General features: G+C 53.5%; 1 protein-coding gene across 7 annotated transcripts in view; it reads right to left on the bottom strand.

Annotated features, from left to right (window-relative positions):
• Nucleotides 1-21,454, bottom strand: part of BDKRB2 (bradykinin receptor B2) — a 53,250-nt gene that overhangs the window by 25,051 nt on the left and 6,745 nt on the right. For 4 of the 7 annotated variants that reach the window (XM_027066558.2, XM_027066560.2, XM_027066561.2 and 1 more), the window contains exon 2: nt 1,793-1,902. In XM_027066558.2, coding sequence (XP_026922359.2) covers nt 1,793-1,826 — 34 coding nt within the window. In that variant the 5' untranslated portion in view covers nt 1,827-1,902. Of the gene's footprint in view, nt 1-1,792; nt 1,903-3,634; nt 3,772-21,454 lie in introns of all 7 variants that reach the window. The other 3 variants (XM_027066559.2, XM_053224910.1, XM_053224911.1) reach the window with 1 other exon arrangement.

Genomic DNA, 21,454 nt, shown 5'->3' with positions numbered 1-21,454 from the left:
GGTCTAGAGTGTGATGGATGCCGTGGGGGTGTGGGGCACAGAATTGGGTGTGTGTGGAGAAGGACGGAGGTGACTCTGTGACTCTGGAGCTGGATCTCGAAAGACGAGGAACATGTCAACAGAGAGCAAAAGGAACAGTGTTATGTGGTGACAGAGGGTGGCTACATTTGCAGTGAGCACAGCGTAACATATAGAGAAGTTGGATGGCTATGTTGTACCCTGGAAACCAAGGTAGCATTGTGTCTCCACTATTCTCAAATAAGAAAATGAAAAAACAAGACAAACAAACAACACCAACAAGGAGAGAGGAAGACCAGGCAGAAGGAGCAGCTTGAGCGGAGGTGCAGAGATGCGGAAGCCTCCGGCATGTTCTGGAAGGCAAGGTGGGAAGTGGCCAGGGATGGGATGAATAAAGGAAAAAGGACAGTCATCACTGGCTGCTAAGAAAGTGAAGCTTTGTCCCTGAGAGCTTTAAGGAGGGACTGATGGGACAGGAGAAAGGCTCTGGGAAGATTCTTCTGGCGGAGTGGTGATTTGGATATGTCCCCCAATTTTTTGCTACCCTTCCCTTCAAAGGGTGGAGTCTAGTTCCTCTTGCAGTGAATGTAGCCACTGACTTGCTTCCCACCCATGGTGGCAGTGACAGTGTGTGAGTCCGCGGTCTGTCATAAAACACATTGCAGTTTCTTCCTTGGCCTTGCAAGGGTGCTTGCTGTGGAGACAGCTGGCAGCCATGTTGTGAGGGCGCTCAAGCAGCGGTGTGGGAGGAACCAACTTGCCCCCTTGGAAGCAGATCCTCTGGCCCCAGTTCAGCCTTTGGTTGACCCTGGCACCCTAGCCTTGGAGTATTCCGGCTGAGACCCCAGATATCACAGAACAGAGACGGGCCGTCCCCACTGGGCCCTAAGTTCCTGACCTGTGCAAACTGGCAGGCTCCTTCCAGAGCCTCTGGATGTAAGGCTTCTCCTGGACAACCTCCTTGGTCCAGCCTTTGGCCCTGTTTTTGCAGCTACATAAAACCCATTTTCTCAGTGACCCAGGCTTGGACAGTTGTCTCTCAGGGTCTGGGTCTCGGAAGACGGAAGTATGGCACCAGATGCTGCCTGTTAATTTCCCAGCAATATGGTCCTTTGCCAACGGGATGGCCCCTGGCCCTTAGCTGGCTCTGAGAGCCACTAGATTGTCCGAGGTGGCCTGGGGAGTGCGAAACTGGGGGTTAAGTGCCCCGTGGCTGCCCGGTCATCTCCATGGTATGCTGCACCCCATACAGGGCTGAGAAGCCAGGTGGGGCCCCTCTGCCCTTTGTCTCACCAGCCCTGAACCCTCAAGACCGACCCTCCCTTTCTTCTGCTTCCACTCGCAATTGGTTCTCTCTATGGAGTGGCTAGGCCTCCTACCAGACATCAGACATGAGTTGGAGACACCCCTTCTCCGTGGTGACCTGGTGCATCTCTGATTCCTTGGGTGTTGACTTCAGAATGTCACTCTCTTCATTTCCAAGTTCATTTGGGATGGGTCGCACATGACCGTCACTTCTGCATCCTCCTCCCGCATCCCCGTACCCCACCAAACCCAACAGAACACCACCCGCCCTGCTCCCACCAGGTCCATGGGGGACTCGAACACGGGCCCTACCAGCCCTCGAGAGGTTGTTTTTTTTTTTTCTGCGGATCCCACATTGCCTGTTGCTCTCACTGTTGCCCAGGAGATGGGGGTCACGTTCCCCAAGTCTTCCCCAGGCTGTCTGCCCCTCCCACCATAAGCAGTGAATCAAGGAATTCTTTTGACTTACCCGAAAGTGGCTGTGGTGGGCACGGGGTCCTCATGAAAAGACACGAACATATGTCTCCTCCAGGAAGAGAACATTTGGACTCAGAGGGAGACGTGCGTGAGGCGCCCGGGCTGATCGGAGGAGAAAAGACAGTTAGACCGTGGGCTGGGGACCATAAAACACACATGTGTTTGTCCACGAGGGAAGGGAAATCGAGCCCTTCACTGAACAAATATTTATTCAGCAGCTGCTGCATACTGGGTGCTAGGGACATAATGGCACAATGTCCTGTCCTCCAGGAGCTTACAGTTTAATGGAGAAGCCAGACATTACTGAAATAGTCACTAAATAATTGAAAACTGATGCAAATGCTATGAAATAAAGGTCCCACGGAAGCATATAAGATGGAGTCCTAAACCAGCCTGGCGTGGGTGGGGGGGGGATGTGGGAAATGGATATTTATTTTAAGAGCTGAGGGTGAGCAGGAGGAAACTGAGCAAAAAGATGGCGGTGGAGAGGAGGATGTCTACGAAGGAGCAGCGTTGCAAAGGCCCCGAGGCAGGAAGAAGCTTGGTGTGGATGTGTGTTAGGCCCTGGTGGCCGCTGGGGGACGGAGGGTACGGGATTGTGGCAGGGACAGAGTGGAAGCAGGGAGACCGGTTAGCAGGTTCAGCCCTGGTGTAAGGCTGGCCATGAGAGCCCGGGGAGGAGAGCAAGGGACGTGTCAAAGACACCCCCCACACAGGTGCTGCCATCTCCTGTGAAGGCAAGAGGCGGAGGGCTGACTTGGAGAAGGGGTCATGTGTTTAGACTGGGACGTGTTAAGTTTGAGGTGCTTCTGAAACTCACAGGGAGGGGAGCAAGTAGCCGTGGGGCTCAGAGTGGGTCTGGAGCTGGGGGTGGGGGGCCTGGGCTGGAGGATCTCCAGGGGCTTCGAGCCTAAAGGCAGAGGCAGGTACAGAGGAGCGGTTCCAACCCTTGTGGTGGTGACTGCCACAGTGTGCTCTCAAGGTCTGAGCCCTGGGTGAGAGGGACTCAGAGCCTTTCTCTGTCCCTCTTCATGTTTCACTGTACAGCTGACCCTCGGACAGCACAGCTTTGAACTGCGAGGGTCCAGGTATGCGGATGTTTTCCAATAAATACGGTACACTCCCATAAATGTAACTTTACTTTCTCTTCTTTGTGATTTTCTTTTTTTGTTGTTTAATGTTTATTTTGGGAGAGAAAGAGCGAGAGCGCGAGCGAGCATGAGCAGGGGAGGGGCAGAGAGGGAGAGAGAGAGACAGACAGAGAAAGAGAATCCCAAGCACGCTCTGCACAGTTAGCACAGAGCCTGATGGAGGCAGTGGGGCGGGGGGGCGAAAGCGGGGGGCTTGATCCCCCGAACCGTGAGATCATGGACCTGAGCTGAAACTGAGAGTCGCAGAGGCTTAATGAACTGAGCCACCCGGGGGCCTCCTTACGTTTCTCTTAATAACATTTGCTTCTCCCTAGCTCATTCTATTGTAAGACACTATATGTTACATATGACATACAAAATATCTGTTAATCGGAGGTTTATGTTATTGGTAAGGCTTCTGGTCAACAGTAGGCTCTCAGCACTTAAGGTCTGGGGGTGTCAAAAGTTAGATGCGGATTTCGGACAGGGAAGGCCGTCAGCACCCCTCCCCCCAGCTTTGTTCAAAGACCAACTGTACTCTCATCCCCGGAGGTAGGCATCTGCCACAGGCTGGCCTTGCCGAGGAGGTGGGGGTGCAGAGATGGGGGAGGTCACTCGTCCGGGTGCCATTGCTAACAAGACCCAGAGGTGGGGCTTGAACCCCTCCTTCTGGTCCAGATCTCGAGCTCGCACCGGGATCTCACCTGCCCTCTTGCTCCCGTCCAGGAAGGGTGTGAAAACCTGGGTGCCCATGTGCACGTGCATGGAGCCGTGGATCTGCCCCGCCCCGGGTTTCAGCCACCCCTCAGCAGGCACATGGAGCTTCCAGAAGCCAGCTCTCCTAATCCAGTTGTAGGAGGTGAAGGGAAGGCGGCCGACAGTCCAAGAAACATTAAGGCATTAGAAAAAGAAGAGACTGAGTTAGTAAGCAGGAAACGAGGCAGAAGATATTTAATGAACATCTGGAAAAGGTTTCCCTGAACCCCTGAACTGAGCGGAGGTCAGGATTTGGAACTTGCAAGAGGAGGCCAGCAAGCAGCCAAGTCCTGCTGATGCTTCAGGGACGGAAGGGGTCTGGGAGAAGAGAAGAAAGTCTAGTAGATTGCCTTTTGGGGAGGGCCTCCCTGGTCCCTGGAAAGCGGAGGGCAGAGGCCATGTGTTTGAATCATTCATTCCTCCAGGACCCTTATTGAGATGGGGGGGGCGGGGGAAAGCAAGGTGAGCTTCCCCTGCCCCATGGGGCTCCCCTCTCCTGCTGAGGGACTTCAGTCTGTCCCAGGCCCCCCAATTCCACCCAGACAGAGACAACTGCACAGGTGACTGCGGGCGGGGGCGGGGGTGCTTCAGGTCAGTCACCCTGGGGAGTGCCCAGTGTTTCCTCCTGGCCCCTGGGAGTTGGGTGTTCCCGGATCTGGCCGGCTGATCCTAATTGCTGGCTAATGGCTGTAAACATTGCTCTCATTTTGAAAACAAAGCCGGGAGTTTCTCTGCAGCCGTCTGGAGAGGGGGTTTCAAGTCTGGAGAAATTGTAGATGCTAGTTGCTTCTCTGCCTCTGCTGGCGGAGGCATCCCCAGGAGGATTCTGCCTGTGAGAGCCGCAGGCAGCTCCAGGCCACTCTCCCTGCAAGCCCCCCCACCCCCACCCACCCAGGAACCTCAGCAGGGCTGGCTTCCTTTGGGCTTGGCCAGTGGGAGCACCAGCAGGGCGGGGAGGGAGGAAGTACATGGGTATCAGCTGGGGCGTGGGCTCCCAGTTCTCTGCATCAGGGCCTCCAGGGGCTGAGCTCACAGCTCCTATCAGGGGCCCTTCCCACCTCGCTGGCCAGGATTCTGGAGACTGCCACCTGGTCCTGTTCAGTTCTCTGGGAGGGAGGGGGTGACCCGTGCCAGGACCTTGGCTGTGCTGGCTCTGGTGCCCCGCCGGCACCCCCACACGCCGTCCACACTCCGAAAATAGACCCTCTGTCAAAAACACCTCCATATTACCCAGTGTCAATGTGCCTTCTCTTTCCTCCCAGGACCCTGTCGAATAGGCCCTGGGATTATAAAATCTGATGTCACAGAGCGATCGGAAGGAATGTGGGAGAGAGCTTGGCGCAGCTCAAGCTGGCACGGGGAGGGGGGAGCGGGGGGGGGGGAGCGGTGGCCAGGCGTGCGGCACTCTGTGTGACCCTGAATGAGCCGCCTTGCCCCCCTGGGCCTCGATGTCCTGGTCAGTCCCCCCGCAGACTGACCCTCTTGGCTGGAGTAGAGGTAGAAGGGGGGGGGTGACCCTGCGGCTGGGCTCCCCCCTCATTGCTCACACTGATGTTCAGAAGGAAGCTGCCAACATTCTGATTCCCTTGTTCATCTGCCTCAGAATCCTGTCCAAGAAGGACTTGCTTTAAAAAAGATCTCCCTTCGTTGAGTCACATCGACACTGGCCGTCCGTTCTGCCAGGAGTAAATTCCACCGGAGTCTCAGAGGGATCCGGTTTTGGTTTGTGTCTGGGGGGCTCTGAGGCTGCAGCCGCCACAAAACACACAGTGCCACTTCCTCAAGGGCCAAATCTCGCCTTGTGTGGGCCCCCCAACCTGGGATCCCAGCCGTGGCTGCGTTTTGTGGCAGCGTTTTGTGGCTGCGTGCTAAAGCAGGGAGCTGTGGCCCAAAGCGAGGGTTGAGGGCTGAATGGCAAATAACCCCGTATTGTGTGGTCACTCTTCCCACTGGGGCCGTCCCAGCCCTGTTGGTGCGTTTTCAACACCCCTGTGGGATTTGCTTTCACCGAAGAGGGCGGGCCTCGTGCCTGAATCTCGTCTGACTTTAGTAGCGGGGCTTTTATACGGCAGGCCATTGTATTTATTTGTCACAGGTTGTTGTTATGACAGATGACACTCGTTTTCCGTTTAGTAAGCAGGTGGCCACGTGAAGTGACCGTTCAGAAGTAAGTCTATTAAAGAAGTAGCTGGACAAGTGGCAATAGTATTGCAGAGCCGAACTGGGGGGAGTGACCGAACTGGGGGGAAACAACCCCAAAGCACCCTAGAAACTTGTGTCGCCAGCCAGGGGGCCCAGCGCGGCAGCTAGAGGCTTCCGGGATCTGAACTGGGTCCCCCTCTGCTGGGCTTGTCATTTGGGGCTTAGTGTAAAAATAGCCCCCACCTCGCAGGGCCGCGGTGAGCAGCGGATGAGTCAGTGCTTGAACAGGCACAGAGCATGCGGTCAACGTGTTCCAGAATGTGAGCTGCCCTTCCCGCCCCTGTGGGAGGGCTGGTCTGCTTCGGCCACACCACGGGAGGCATGGGATTTCGGAGGGGACCCTTCCGTGGGGCCTGCTCTCCCGCTCACAGACCCAACCTAGGTTTTTGGGCACTGATCCCAAAGCTGGGTGGAGAGATGATGAGGGTGTCACTGGGACATCGCCGGCCCCGCGGATCTGGGGGGAACACTTGAGATTGTAGTTCTATCTTCCATCTGAACAAAAGGTGTGTGCGTGTGTGTGTGTGTGTGTGTGTGTGTGTGTGTGGCCCTCTACCCCATTATACTTAGCACCCCGAGTGGGAAGGGCCCGCCCCCTCCACCCTGCCCCCTCTACCCTGCCTGCACTGATCTGCACATCCCAGTCTCTCGAACACCACTTGCTCCAGGAAGAAGTGGGATGTCTCAGACCACCCAGCCCTTTGGAGTCCAGGCCAGAGCTGGAAAGAACCGAGGTCTCTTGAATCACATCTTAGAGCCCTCTGCCAGACACATCTCCAGAACAAATGCTTTCCTCTAGAATCGGATCTACATGAGTGCCGGGTAAGGATGCGGCTTACAGATAAGCACCCAGGGAAACTTTAGGCCACAGTAAATACTGGGGGGCTGGGGAAGGAGGTGGGCTCATGAACCACGTGGGCCTCGGCAGTGGGGGAAAAAGCGTGGCCTGGCCACAGAATTTCCAAAGGACTTTTTTTCCTCTTTGTCCCTAAAAAAAGGCCATACTCGACTATGGGGAAGGATGGGGTTCTGGGAAGTCCTCCCCTATTCCAGGAACTCCTAGAGAGCTGAATCGGAAGATCCAACCCAATCATGTGGGTCCTTCCGGCATTTGGACACTTTATGGGCCTGGAATGTTTTGGAAACATGTACAGAGAATGTAAGAGGAGCAGAGCCCCTCACCCACATGCTTTCTGCCTCACAGGGTAGGGTGCACTCACCCAACTCTGCCCGCCCTCAGATACCCCAGGGCTGGCTCAGTCTTTATGCTTTGCCTCCTTATTATGGAAGGTTCTTCTGTTCAACTTGTTTTGACTCTTTTCCCCACATTGGTTTTTAGAGGGTTTTTTTGTTTTTTTTTAAGTTTATTTATTAAAAAAATTTTTTTTAATGTTTATTTATTTTGAGAGAGAGAGGGAGAGAGAGAGAGAGAGAGAGCGCGCGCACATGAATGGGGGAGGGGCAGAAAGAGAGAGAGAGGGAGACATAGAATCCGAAGCAGGCTCCAGGTTCTGAGCTGTCAGCAGAGCCCGACGTGGGGCTCGAACCCATGAACTGTGAGATCATGACCTGAGCCAAAGTCAGATGCTTAATCAACTGAGCCACCTAGGTGCCCCAAACTATTTATTTTTGATAGAGAGAGAGCACAAGCAGGGGAGGGGCAGAGAGAGGGAGAGAGAGTCCCAAGAAGGCTCCAAGCTGTCAAGGAAGAGCCCTGAGGGCTTGATCCCATTGACCCTGAGATCATGACCTGAGCTGAAATCAAGTGCCAGATGCTTAACCAACTGAGCCACCCAGGCACCCCTGGGATTTGGAGTTTTAATGAGAAACTTCATTGGACATTCTAACACCAATCCTTCCCCTTAAAAAAACAAAACAAAACAAAAAAACCCTCCCTATTTGTTTTACAAGATAACAACCAGTCAAGAGCATTTGTGTTCAAAACTCCCAGAGTTCTATCCCTACGCACATCCACATGCAAGCATCCTTTCCTCTCCCATGATTTTACATGGAATATCATATCAAGTCACTGTATTTGCTTAGTGTTACGAAACCATTCCTTTATTCCAATCCCTTTTCATGTGCTAGATTTTCCCTGTGCCAAGTGAAGGAAAAGAAACCTCATTTAAAATGGGGTCAGGAGGCCAGCAGGCAGACCTTCAGTGCTGCTCCCAGCAGCCCTCCACAGCCCCAGCAGAAAACACGCAATCCCAGCAGAAGGAATCTCCACGCAATCCCAGCAGAAGGAATCTCGGGCTTCCCCTTCACAGCCCCTGGGGGAAAAGAAGGAAGATTGTCTCCTCGCTCAGCAACAGCCCAGCCAATGAGAGATAGACGCAGCTCAGCCAATGAGAAGCCACTATACTTCCAACTCCCAGTTTCCTCCAATGGGCTTTTTGTTTATAACAGCCCTCCTGACTTCCCCCCCTTCCCTCTGGAAAAAGAGCCTTACTCTGTTCTCCAGGCTTGTCCATGGCTTCGCTGTAGTTGTGTGTTGCACGTTGTGATTCTGTTACTCTCAAATAAACCATTTTTTTCTGGTAAAAGAACTGACAGTCTTATTTTTAAGGTTAACATGCCCCAGCCACTGTCACCCCTCTCCTGATCTCCAAGGACGTTCCCTATGTATGCTCCCACCTCCTTGCCTTTGCTGGGGCTGCCGACACCCATCTGGGTGCCCTGTGCAGGTGGCTGTGGCCTGTGGGGATGGTGCAGACTGCTCAGCTGGCTGCATGGGGCCTGGGAAGTCAGCAGTCCCTGGGGCCCCGCTTTGGGGGTGCAGTGGGGAGCTTGATGGATGGGCTATAGAGGAATGGCCACCGTGTGTGTGTGTGTGTGTGTGTGTGTGTGTGTGTGTGTGTGTGAATGTGGAGGAGCATGGGCTGAGTCCCTGGAGATGTCCCCAAAGGGTTGGAAAGACAAGGGACCGGGGTTTCATAACTGAGATCCAACCAGGTCAGAATCCCAGCTCCAACACGGACTAGCCGTGTATAACCTTGGACAAGCCGCCGAACCCCACCAGACCTCGGTGTTTTCATCCATCCAATGGGGATGTTCATAGCGCCTATTTTGTGGGTTTGCTGTGAAGATAAGGAGGATGATGAAAGACGTCAGTGTGCCCTTCCTCTGTGCCCTGTATCAGGTTGCTGCCAACAATTTTATTGGAGGAAAGAATTTTGCTTTCATGAAAATGCTCCACCTACTCCCACCCTCCCTTTTACAGAAGAGAAAACGGAGGCCCAGAGAGGCGATGAGATGTTTAAAGCGACACAGCAAATAAGTGCCAGCCTATGACAAGAGCCAAGTCCTTGCCTGTCTCCTGCTGGAGTGGCCGTTATTTAGGGGTTTGGTACAGGCCAAAGGCGATGTGGGGGTCTGGAGGCATTTACAAGACTGGGGCCATTGGGGACAGAGCCCGAGGACCTGTCTTAATTGAAGCACGGGATTCTTGTACCGGGTATATTCCTCCTTCCTACTTCCTTCTGCCCCCGGAAACGCTTTCTAGGTTAACCTGACAAGATCCTGGAATACTAGGGTGAGAAGGGCTTTTGAACACTATTTCACCAGACTCCCTCACGTTATAGAAACGGACACAGAGACCCGGGGATGGTGGGTGTTCCCCCAGGACGCACAGCTGGCTGGTGGCAGAGCTCAACTTTGAAACCAGGTCCTGGAATCCTGGAATCCTGGCACCCAGGCCCCTGTTCTTTTTTTTTTTTTTTTTTTTTTTTTTTTAAATTCCACAGCTGCCCCCGTCCTATGCAGAAGAAAGAGCTGTGTGCTAACATTGTCTGATTGTGAACACGTTAAAAAACCCCAACTCAGGGCGCCTGGGTGGTTCAGTTAGTGAAGCATCCGACTCTTGATTTTGACTCAGGTCCCGATCTCACGGTCATGAGATTGAGCCCTGCTTCAGGCTCTGCACTGAGTGTGGAACCTGCTTGGGATCCTCTCTCTCCCTCTCTCTCTGCCCCTCTCCTGCTCTCTCTCTCTCTCTCAAAATAAATAAACATTTTTTAAAAATATAAAAAAAAAAAAAAACCACAAAACCTCATACCCCTAGCCCACGCAGGTGTGGATGGCTTACACCAAACCTGAGAGCAGCGCCTTTGTGCGATTATAAAGATGTCCTTTCCACTTTCCTATAGGTTCCAGGGTTTCTGTCACAAGCAGATCAAGAATTTATAATGGGGGGGGGGGGGAATAGAAATCCTTGCAATAGAGCCTTGCAAAACAGGAAGGCTGTGTGTCCACAGGGAGTGTGTTTTCCAGAAAAGCAATCCTTTGGGACAGGCCCAGGCTTGGGTATGCTGAAGAACGTTCATTTCTTCCACAGACGCTCAAGCTCCCTGAGGGTCCTGGTGGCCCCCGGGGGGGCCGTGGCCCTGCTGGGGTGGCAGGAGAGGGCGGTGGCCGGGGGCCTTTGCCAACTGGCTGCTGGCCTGGCCCCCCTGCCATGTGCAAGGGTGTCCGTACCGGGACTGTCTTCCCAGGAAGCCAGTTTACAAAACGAGGAGGTGATGACGTAATAAACGGAGACTTGGAGCCAGCTGAAGAGAAAAAAAAAAAACGACACTTCGTGGCACGAAGTGGTTCGGGTCCTGTCCGAGGTGCGTGCAAGAGGAACAGTGGAGAACACGCAGTTTGGGGCACACGGAGTTTTGTCCCTTCCTGCCACTCTGTAGCCTCCGAGATCTGGTCTCTGAAGGGACCTCTACTATTGCCCATTCGCTTCCTGGGAGGGGGCTTCATTCAACAAACTTTTTTAAAAAAAATTGTTTTAATGTTTATTTATCTTTCAGAGGGAGAGAGAGAGAGAGAGAGAGAGACATTGCATGAGCAGGGGAGGGGCAAAGAGAGGGAGACACAGAATCCAAAGCAGGCTCCAGGCTCTGAGCTGTCAGCACAGAGCCCGATGCGGAGCTCGAACTCATGAACCGCACAATCATGACTCAGCTGAAGCCCGATGCTTAACCGACTGAGCCCCCCGGACTCCCCACCCGGGCTCCCCCATTCAACAAACTCCTATTCCCCATTTGTTTGTCATGTTCGGTGTGAGATATAGTTGGCGATGAGCACAGACACGGCGGGCAGGATCAAATGAACTTGGACATCAAGCCACAGCCTAGTGCCGTCCTTCGAGGACCGTCTCCTGTCTCTGTCACTGAGCACCAGGTGTGCCCTGGGATAGGCACTGTGACATCTCTGGGACTTCGTTTCCACGATTACGATGAGGGGTTGTCATAGATGATTCTGGAGACCTCTGTACAACCGTGTCCCTAAAGGAAATGAGCTACCACGGGGAAACAGAGGCAGTAGATTAGCACCCTGCAGTCTCAGGGGCTCATCTCCCCACTTGCTGGCATCCACAGGCTCGTATGGAGATGGATGGAATGAGCCAGTCTTAGCAAGTTCCCCTTCTCCCGGCCTCCCTGAAGCCTCTGAGGATCCTGGGCCAGGCCTGCCCAAGACACGACAGCCACAGGCAAGCCCGAGCCTTGCCCAGCCCTGTGACTATGGCCCTCGGCCCAACTCTGCTTTGGAAGGTGGAGCCCATTGGAACCCAGGAGTCAGCGCTGAGAATTCCAGAGCTCCAAGTTCTGCCCTTGTCACACCTTGTCCAGAAAGGAGTGGAAGGGGACCGTGTTTCTTAGTGTGGATCTGCAAAGGAACTGGCCTTGAGTCTCCCAAGGCCAGAGAAACAGAGAGGATGGGAAAAGCTGGCCCCGGGTCCCCAGCACAGGTAAGGATAGCATGCTGGGACCCGGGATGCAGGGAAACCCGGGCGTGTCTTGGGTTTGTCTGGCTGATGACCTGTGGCAGGAGCCCTGGCCCCTTGGGTAACTGGGAATAGCTTCCCATAAAAAGGTAGTGTGAAGGCCAGTGACAGGGTGTAAAGCACCTGCAAAACAAATCTATTTTCTTTGCACATCTCTGCAGTGTAGGGATCATTGTTCTGTCCCTATTTCACAGATGAGCAAACTGAGGCATGGCTAGCCGGGATCTGAACCTAGGCAGAGCCCCTGGTTTGCGTTTTTGTTTTCGTTTTTTAGCTTATTCTTATGGCAAGTTTTTTTTTTATTAAAAAGATTTTTTTAATATTTATTTACTTTTGAGAGAGAGAGAGAGAGAGCAAGTGCAAGCACGTGCACACGAGCGGGGGAAAGGCAGAGAGAGAAGGAGACACGGAATCCGAAGCAGGCTCCAGGCTCCGAGCTGTCAGCACAGAGCTCCACGTGGGGCTTGAACTCATGGACCTCGAGATCGTGACCTGAGCCGAAGTCAGACGCTGAACCGACTGAGCCACCCCGGCGACCCTTATGGCAAGTTTTGAAGATCTACACAAGCCGACAGGCTCCCATCATGAATCTCTGTGCCCATCACCCGGCTTCAGCAATTGCCAATGCACGGTCACTCTTGTGTCTTCCACACCAAAAGCTACCCGACCCTTCCTGTAAGTTTTCAAGCAAATCTCACGTGCCTATCTGTTCCGTGACTACCTCAGGGTGTTTCTAACACATAAGGACTCTTTTCAAGAAGCTTAACTGTGCATCCATGATCACATCTACCAGAAATCAACAGTAATTCCTTACTACATCAACTCTCCAGGTGGTGTTCCAATTTCTGACGGTCTCACGATTTCATATCTTTTCCCAAGTTATTTTTTCTTTCTCTCTCTCTTTTTTTAAGTAGGCTCCATGCCCAACGTGGGGCCCACACTCACAACCCCGAGATCAGGAGTCGTATGCCCCTCCGGCTGAGCTAGCCAGGCTCCCCAGGGCTATTTTCTTGAATCAGGACCCGAATTATTTGTCACATTGGGTTGGTTGATGTGTCTCTTATGTTTCTTTTAATTTAAAGGTTTCCCTGGCATCTCTCACGCTGTGTTTTCTTCCTTTCAGTTCGCTTGTTCGTGAAACCTGGCGGTCTAGGGTTTCCCACAGCCTAGAGCAGTGCTGTCTAGTAGAGATTTCACGTGAAACATAAAGTAATGTAAATTTTCTAGTAGTCACATTTAAAAAAAAAAAGGAAAAAGAAGCAGGCTAAATTAATCATAACAGTGTGTGTGTGTGTGTGTGTGTGTGTGTGTGTTATTTGAGAGGGAGAGAGAGCGCAAGCAGGGGAGAAGGGTGGAGGGAGAGAGAATGATTAGCAGGGAGCCTGACACGGGGCTGGATCCCATGACCCTGGGATCATGACCTGAGCTGAAATCAAGAGTCGGCCAGGAAATCCGCCACCACCTTAGACGGAGGTCTGACTACTGGTCCCATTTCACAGATGAGAAAGCAGAGGCCAGAGTCACACAGCTGGTACCTAGTGGAGCCAGGATTTGAACCCCGGTGCCTTGCTGCGCTGTCTCTCTTTATGGTGCCGCTCTAATGGTAAACTAGAGCCAGCAGGTGCCCTCGGTAGCTCCCAGCTGGTTGGCGTACGCCAAGGGTGCGGGGCACAGGTGGCTTCCTGGAGGAGGCCATCACCTGAGGCTTTGGCCCGGAGCAGTCCCACCAGGTGATCTCCCCCATACCACTTTCATGCATAGATCTCATCTTCCTGGCTTTTCGGCTGGGATGCCCGGACGGCCAAAGCATGGTGTTGTTGGGGTGTGACTGGCACCGTCATCTGGACGGCTCGAGGGGTTCCCTTAATCCGGAGGCAGAGAGTCAGGGGGCTGAGGCAGCCAGGCAGCAGAGACGGAGGAGGTGGGGCAGGAGGGAGATGGTGGGAGGGGGAGATGCGGGAGGGGAGATGCAGGGCAGAGTGGGCTCCGGAGGGGGTGGAGTGTGGTGACCAGGATGCGTCAGTGGCCTTGAAGGGGCTCGTAGCGTGGAGGGTGCGTCCTGTGTGGTCCCTCCACCTGCGGATCTAGGTGATCCTTCACCTCCTCAGAAGCCAGACGCGAATAAAAGAAACTCTTAAGGTTTTCTGCCTTTTGTCCATGTCGCTGCTTCTCTTGGTGCAAAGCTCTGTCAGCTTCCTGCCCTGTCTGCCTTCTGTCACCGATTTACAGCCTCCCTCCGGGTCTGTCTGTCCTGGTGTGGGAAGTTGGTGCCTGAGAAAAATCCCCCCAGGGACCGATTCACGCCCCACCCCCCCAACCCCAGGCCCTGGCGTGGGGTAGACTCCCAGTGAGCACTTTCTCGGTAAACACTCCCGCCGCTGACTTGAACTTGCCCAGGACCTCCTGCAGGAGGAAGAGCCATCCCGCCCCTTAGCCCTTGGGACATCTGTCCGGATGAGGGTGGCTTGTTCAGCCAACGGAGAGGAGCCAGAGGCGGTGGTGTGCCAGCAAAAGTTAACAACGGGCTCTCGGGGAGAGAAAGGCCTCATGGGTAGCCTTTGGAGATTGTCGTGGTGGTGAGTTGATTCCTGCCATGGTTGATTTCCAGCCCGATGTGATGATCAACGAACTCACAAATTTCCTAAGCATGTAACCATTGGCGCACGCCCCGGGCAGAGGTGTACCCCTGCCTTCTGCCCATTCCCGCTCTGCGAGGAGCCCTTCCAACTCCTGTTATCCTTCACATTCAGCTTCATATCCCCTCCTCCAGGAGGCCTCCTGGGGCCCCGGCTGAGCTCTCCCTGCAGCGAGGCTCCCAGCCCCTGTGCTCCCATTATGTCTGAACTCACTCTGTGTCCACAGCCGCCCCGACTATCTCTCTCCCTGCCAGGCTGGGTGTGCTGGAACCGCGTGAGACGCCTCTGACTTCCCCTCCACCGGCCCTGGCCCCGGGGCCGACGCTTGGGAAATATTTGATGGAAGGACGAATGACGACGAAGGTGACGAAGGTGACGCGGAAGGTGACGTCGGCAGCAAACGAGTGTAGCATCTGCCGTGCGCCCGCTGCGTTCTGAGCGCAGAAGCAGCGTTAACTCACTTGATCCTCGGAACAACTCTGAGTGGGCACGGATAGCCCCATTTTACAGGTGAGGACACTGAGCCTCAGGAGTTTGGTGGCCAAGCCAGGCCTGGGACTCTGTGCCAAAGTGCCCCCGTGTACCTGGGTTTCCCTCAGTCCTGTAAGGAGGGTGGGGCTCGTAGGATTGTCCTCATTTTGATAAACAACAAAACAGGCTGAGATTACCCCCCTCCCCACCATACACACACACACACACACACACACACACACAGACGCACACACACACACACACACACACACACATACAGTCTTTTCTTTCTCTTTGCACCTTTACGCCCATCCCGACTGCCATATTGTCAGTCCCTGGAGCATAGGACAGGGTCCTTGCTTCTCTGAATCCCCGATCCTGGCAGGCAGGGTAGCAGCTGACAGAGGCTTTGCCGAATTGCAATGCTTTTCCTGTTACTGGAGGTGTTCTAGTAGAGTCTGGGCAGTGTTTCTGGTGTATTTGGACCATGATTTCTTGAACTCTACAGGTCGAGGCCCCAGGACTGCTTATGGCGGCCCGATCCAAAGCCGCAGCCCTGTTCGCCCTTGGCCTTTCTGTTTTGAGACACTTAGGTTCAATCCATCCGTGAGAAGGGATGAGAGCTGTCAACTCTGTGTCAGGTGATTCACAGACCTGATCTCCCCGACTTCTCCAAGCAGCACCGCGAGACGGTTATGCTGGGTATGACAGCACCCAATTTCTGGCTGCAAGATGAACTTCAGAGAGGTCACCAACCCCCAGAAGACCACCCAGCTGTGAAGTGCAGAGTATGGCCTTAAACCAACGTCCTCACTTACTCTGCCCCACCAGGCTGCCTCCTTCTTGTGGCGCGGGTGCGGTGGAGAAGAGGGTCGAACACAAGACCGCTGTTATCTCTTCATGTAACCCTGCCGAGGAAGGTTTACAGCTCAGCTGACTAGGGGTCTTGCAGACTCGCCCAGGGCTCTAATACCTTCGCAGACCCTGCCAGGGGAGAGGCGGGGTGAGGGGGGAGGCAACAGGACCCCAGGGTTTACCATTTCTGGTGCTAAAGCAGGTGGAGAATTCCCACTTCCCAAGCCAGGATCCGGGAGAATTTCTGACATGCACGAGCTTGCCTAGGCCCCTTGTATTTCACGGTTTGGGAACTAGAAACAAAAGCCTCTGAGATGCCCTGCCTGGCCCACTGTGAATCCGTGCCAGGCACGGGCCGCACCCAAAATGCTCACCTTCCCACACAGTCTACTCTGAAGCCTGCCACAGGGGAAATGGGGGCCACGGTTCTGTGTGCCTGCTTACTGCCAAGTCCCGTAGCCTCTCTGAGACTCAGTTTCCTTATTGGGGAAAGGGGTTTGGTTTTTAACAGGTTCTCAGCAGGGATTGCTATCAGTAGGAGTTTGCATTGATGAGATACCAGATCCCTTGTCTTCAGTCTCTGGCTCCCTGGCTCCAGTTTCTGTAGGCACCCCTCAGGGCCAATCCAACATAAAAGCAATGGGCATAAAAGCAGTGTTCAATGGGCCGGTCTCAGACTGAGAAAGCAGGCAGGTGTGGCCTGGGTATCTTCTCTGAATAGGGTCAGGCAGGTCCCTACACCTGTCTGCAGAAAATCCAATTTTTGGATAGTTTGCTGAAACACATCAAGAACCTAATTCCCTTCCTGTTTTGCTTGGTATTTCTGAAAATGATCAAAGGACAGGAAAACAGAGATGTTGATCAGCATGTAGAAGAGGAAAAAAAAAAGAAAAACTGAAACACTTAGGATTGGGAAATTGGTTATATATGTTAAAAATTATGCTCCAGAGCCTTTGCCAAAAGAAGAGAGAGAATATTTCTGACATCGTGTCAAGCAGGAGAAAAAGCAGAGCATAAATTGTATCTACAACACAATAGGAAAAAAATCTGAAAGGCAAGACACCAAATTATTAACTAATGGTGTTTGCCTTTGAGTCTGGGATCCTGGGTTGCTTTTGTGTTTTCTTTATTCTTTGTAGTAGCCTCCAATTTTTCTATGAAGAATATATATTACTTTTGTAACCAAGATATTTGAATAAACCGAGTGTTTTCTCCTATTTAAAAAAAATAGGGAATGAATCATGGGCTAGCTTATATGTGAGGAAGATAATCAGCCAACTTGCGTTCAAAGCGAAAGACTTGCTTACATAAAAGCTGGTAAATAAATACGCAATCATGTTTTTCATTTTAAATGACATGTTTAAAGTATTTATGAACTGTTTCTTCAGTGGTTTCCTGTTTACCCAACCACCAGCTCCAAGCAGGTGGATTCAGCAGGCTTCTGAAACCCAAGGAAAAGTACCCAGATGAGTACTGGGGACGGGGAGGGCCGTCCTAGAAAGATGCGGTTTCCTGCTGGGCACAAGCCTCTCAATGTCAAGGGCTCAGACCGATTTCCTGAATTTGGGGTCCCCAGGAAACAAAAGGAAAAGGCAGAAGCAAATCCTTTCCTGATCTGTGTTCTTGATTTTGACTCGTGCCTCTGTTGCCTGGGTTACGGCTTTGAGTGATTTTTTTTTCACGACGGTGGCAGAGATGGCGTGTTTTGTGAGCTCTTTTAGACGTGAGCCTGTCGGTCTGCTGCCTTTGCTCAGGGAGGACCATTCAGTACCACAGTCTGTTTCCCTCCTCAGTGTGTAGATGTTCCTCTGTTGGAGTCTGGTGTATTTGCAGAAGACCTAAAAGCAGCCTGCTTTTCCTTCCTCTGTGTGTTGCCTCCGCTTTCCGCCACCACCCCCCCCCCCCACCCTGGTTTATTCAGCTGCCTCAACTCGTCACCCTAGGGCAGGTCAGCTCTGACCTGTGAGATAACAGAGCTGTGTAATGAAAGACCTTGGATGACAGAGTTTCACTGGTGGCATTCAGATCCCAGCTCCGACATTTACTCATAGTGGGACATCGATTCGGGGGCCCCCCTCTCTGGGTCTGGGTCCCTCCACTTGTAGGACACGGCGCTTTATCGCCAGCGTGTGGGTTGTGGTGAGAACCCAGCGGATCACTCCTCACACTCATTAAGCCTCAGCTCCATTTTCTGCTTCAGGAATAATAGTCACTTCCAACGTCCCCGCCAGATCCAAGGGCGGTTCTGTGCGGTGAATACCCTTGGTGGCCCCCCCTCTGCCCCTTCAGCCACAGCCCCCGTAGTCCGAACAGACTCTCGGGAGAAGTTCCCCAGGTCTCTTGCAAGGAAAATCCCCATGGCTGGTACTTACTCTTACAGTAAACACGTGTCCAGGGCCAGGGACATGCGAGGTGTCCCCGTCGGGGCTGTTAGCGCCCAGCTGGGGCTTCCAATATTACGTCCCGCTGTGGGAAGCACCCACAGTGGGGTCCCTCTCCTCACGCCCTTGCCTAGGCAGGGAGGCGTGATGTCCTCACGGGAAGAACCAGCCCAGCCCAGCCTAGCTTGGCCTCTGACTAGCTCTGTTTTGCCTCCGGAGACATTTCCTTGACTCTCCAGTGGTTATACCATTCCTGCTTAGTGGGTTTACCGGGAGGAATACTTAAGGCAGTTCTAGGTGGCAAGGGAACCCAGGCGTGGGGCCGAGATATACTTGTGGCATGAGTAATGGCCCAGTCTACCCCACTGCCACCTCTTTTCCCAGTTAGTCGTACCCTCCACTTAGCTTGGGTCTTGGACCCTCATGGGAAAAGACCTGAACACTGCCCACAAAAGCGACTCAGACTTTAGTGACGTGTCACAAGTTGGATGGGGGGCCGAAGAGGCAGCAGAGAGGCAGTGTGCGTGTGTGCATGTGTGTGGTCTGTGTGTGTGTGTGTGTGTGTGTGTATCAGCGGGTGACAACAGAGGCCCGGGACCGGAAGAGAGGAGACCTCGCCATTTGGCACTGGATTTGGGATGCTTGGAAATAAGCCATGTGTGTGACTGTCCAGCATCCTCTGGGGATGCCACCGGGGGTCACAGAAGCAAAGTGCAGTGTCAGAGTTTCTTGGGCCCTTGACTCTCTCTCCCACCAGGCTCTGCGTGCCTCGTGGGCAGGTGTCTGAGCTGCGGAGCCCAGAGCACTGTCAGTAAGTGGCTCGGGGAGGCCGGGACAAGAGGAGTCCTGGCATTGTGTGGGCACCTGCACGCACCATCCTGCTCTATCGGCAGCACGACGGCTGTGGACAGGCTCCCCTGGTGCAGGGGAGAGAGGAGAGGCTCAGAGAAGGCCGGGACTTGCCCTATGTATCTCAGCAAACAATCGGCCAAGCCTGGGTCAGAATGCTGGGCTGCGGGCCAGCAGGCCAGTGTCCCCCTCACCCCACCCCTGCCCAGGGGCTATAGTGGCCGGAGGCTACCTGCTAAGAAGCCTGCCGTCAGCGACCAGATAGACCTTCAAAGGAGCTGACTTTGCAGAGAGTTGTAGGTCTATGAATGGCTGCCATGGGCCCCCCTGGGAAAGGACCCTCTTCCCTTGGGGAAGGGGCCTGCGGCTCAGGGCTGCTGAGCTGAGAAGTGAAGTCCCATCCGTGCCCCAGAGCCTTTAGGACGTGGGTGATGGCTTGCACGGTGAGGCTCATAGGGGAAGAAGCCTCGAAAGTCCCAAATCTGTCTGTAGTGACAAAGAGGTCTCCTTGGAACACATTTTCTCGAGGAGGCCAGAGGCCATCCTTAGGGGATTCCAGGGCTTAATGGCTTCTGATGGCCAGATGCCTCTTACTGTCTCTGCAGAGTCTGATCTCCCAGGATGCCTGGCTGAGCCTACCCAGGTGCGGGCCCCCCGAGCCAGGAGGGTGCTGTTAGGTCTGGTTCTGGGTCACCTCGTCCACCGCAGCCCTGCTCTGTGCTAGTCTAAGAAAGTTCTTTCTCCCAGATGGGACCAGCTTAGTCCTGCCAGATCATTGCCTTTTCTTTAATCTAAAGAATCCTTTCTAAACAGTTATTAAGCTTCAAAATTACAACAATTTATTAGCCATACCTTAGACTTTAGTTGATTTCATTGATCACAGTCATCTTGTTTGTAACATCTTTTCCTTTCTGGGATTATTTGATGGGATTAATGTGACTGGAATGCACAGACAAGTAAAAAAAAAATTTTTTTTTTTTTTTTTTTTTTTTTTTTCAGAAAAACTCCTCCCCAGAATCTGAGTATGGCAAGCAGTTTCGGGATCCCTAGCAGCATCCCAGTGCCCAGCACAGAGCCCATACATAGTAGATGCTCAGTGAACGCACTTCCCCCAACAGTCACAGAATGGACCAGAGGGCCGCCTGCCCCGCCACCCTGCGGTCCCTTCTGTTCCCTTGCTGCCTCTCCCCTGCACTGGCTGCTGGAGGCAGGTGCCAACGTGTGAATTGTCCTCTCACTGCCTCTCCCCTGCACTGGCTCTGGGAGGCAGGTGCCAGTGTGTGAATTGTCCCCTCCCTTCATTTGTAGGACAGACCCAGGGTGTGGGAAACGGGCAACCTGGAGGATTTTGGCTCCTTTTTTGCATTCTTTTTCATTTTGTTTAATACATTGAAATTTCTGCAAAGGGATATGCATGCTCATGATAAGAATTTCCATGAAATTCTATGAAATTCTTCTACGAAAGTGTGTGGAGCGACCAGGAAACCTGCCTCCTGGCTCTGACCCCTCCCCCTCCCAGAAGTGCTCTTCTGGGTTTCTCGAGGCTCCTTCCAGGCATCCTCTTTTTGGTTTTTGGGTTTTTTTTTTTAATGTTTATTTATTTTTGAGAGAGAGAGAGTGAGTGGGAGAGGGGCAGAGAGAGAAGGGAGACACAGAATCCTAAGCAGGCTCCAGGCTCCGGGCTGTCAGCACAGAGCCTGATGCGGGGCTCGAACTCATGGATGGTGAGATCGTGACCTGAGTTGAAGTCGGACGCTCAACCCACTGAGCCACCCAGGCGCCTCTCATTGTTTGAGGAGGACACGGAAGCATCTCCAAAGCACCACATCATGGTCGCCCGTGCATTTAACAAGCCAGACACCCGCTGCTGTTTTAATGCCTGGGTGAGACCCCAGACAGAGCAGACACTTCCCAGCTCCTTCCAGGAGGCTTCCAGTTCTATTATTGTTTGCAGATGAATGAACCAAAGCTAGAAGAGGCTAAGTGGTGGTCCCAGGTGACACGGCTGGGGAGGAGTGCAGCCGGGATTCCGTCCTCGCGGTGGCCTCAGAACCAGGAGGAGGAGGGGAATCAGGGAAGGAAGGAGCAGGGAGGGGCGAGGCATCGCTGACCTGGGAGTCTATTGCCTCCACGCACCCCAATTCGTGTGTCTCCTGCTTCCCACTGCTTTGGCTGCCACAAATGATGTGTGCATACCCACATTGCCCACGGCCATTGCCCCTGCTGAGCGCACCTGTACCCCTGTTCCCACCTGGCCCGCCTTTGTACCTATCCCACCTGTCCTTGCATCCTAGCCATTCATTGCCGGACACTTCCGGTCAGAAGAGAGCCCAGAGACCCCTTCTGCCGCCCTTGTTTTACTAATTGGCAAATCGGGGGTCCAGAGAGGGGGTGGCTTGCCCAAGTTTCAACCCGGAGGCAACACCCTTTGCTCCCCTTGGGCTTCCCGGGGGGGGGGGGCGGCGGGGCTCATGCTAGGCAGGTCCAATCGCAAGGGCTCTGGAAGGACCCCAGAGAGCCTCCCATCAGGATCAGGCTGTCACCTTGCCCGGCAGGTGTGTCCCAGTGTGCAGTAGGTAAACGTGCGCTGGGCTC

The sequence above is a fragment of the Acinonyx jubatus genome, chromosome B3 (genome assembly GCF_027475565.1).
Source record: "Acinonyx jubatus isolate Ajub_Pintada_27869175 chromosome B3, VMU_Ajub_asm_v1.0, whole genome shotgun sequence".
Classification (NCBI taxonomy): Eukaryota; Metazoa; Chordata; class Mammalia; order Carnivora; family Felidae; genus Acinonyx; species Acinonyx jubatus.
This window is presented reverse-complemented; position numbering and strand designations above follow the sequence as displayed.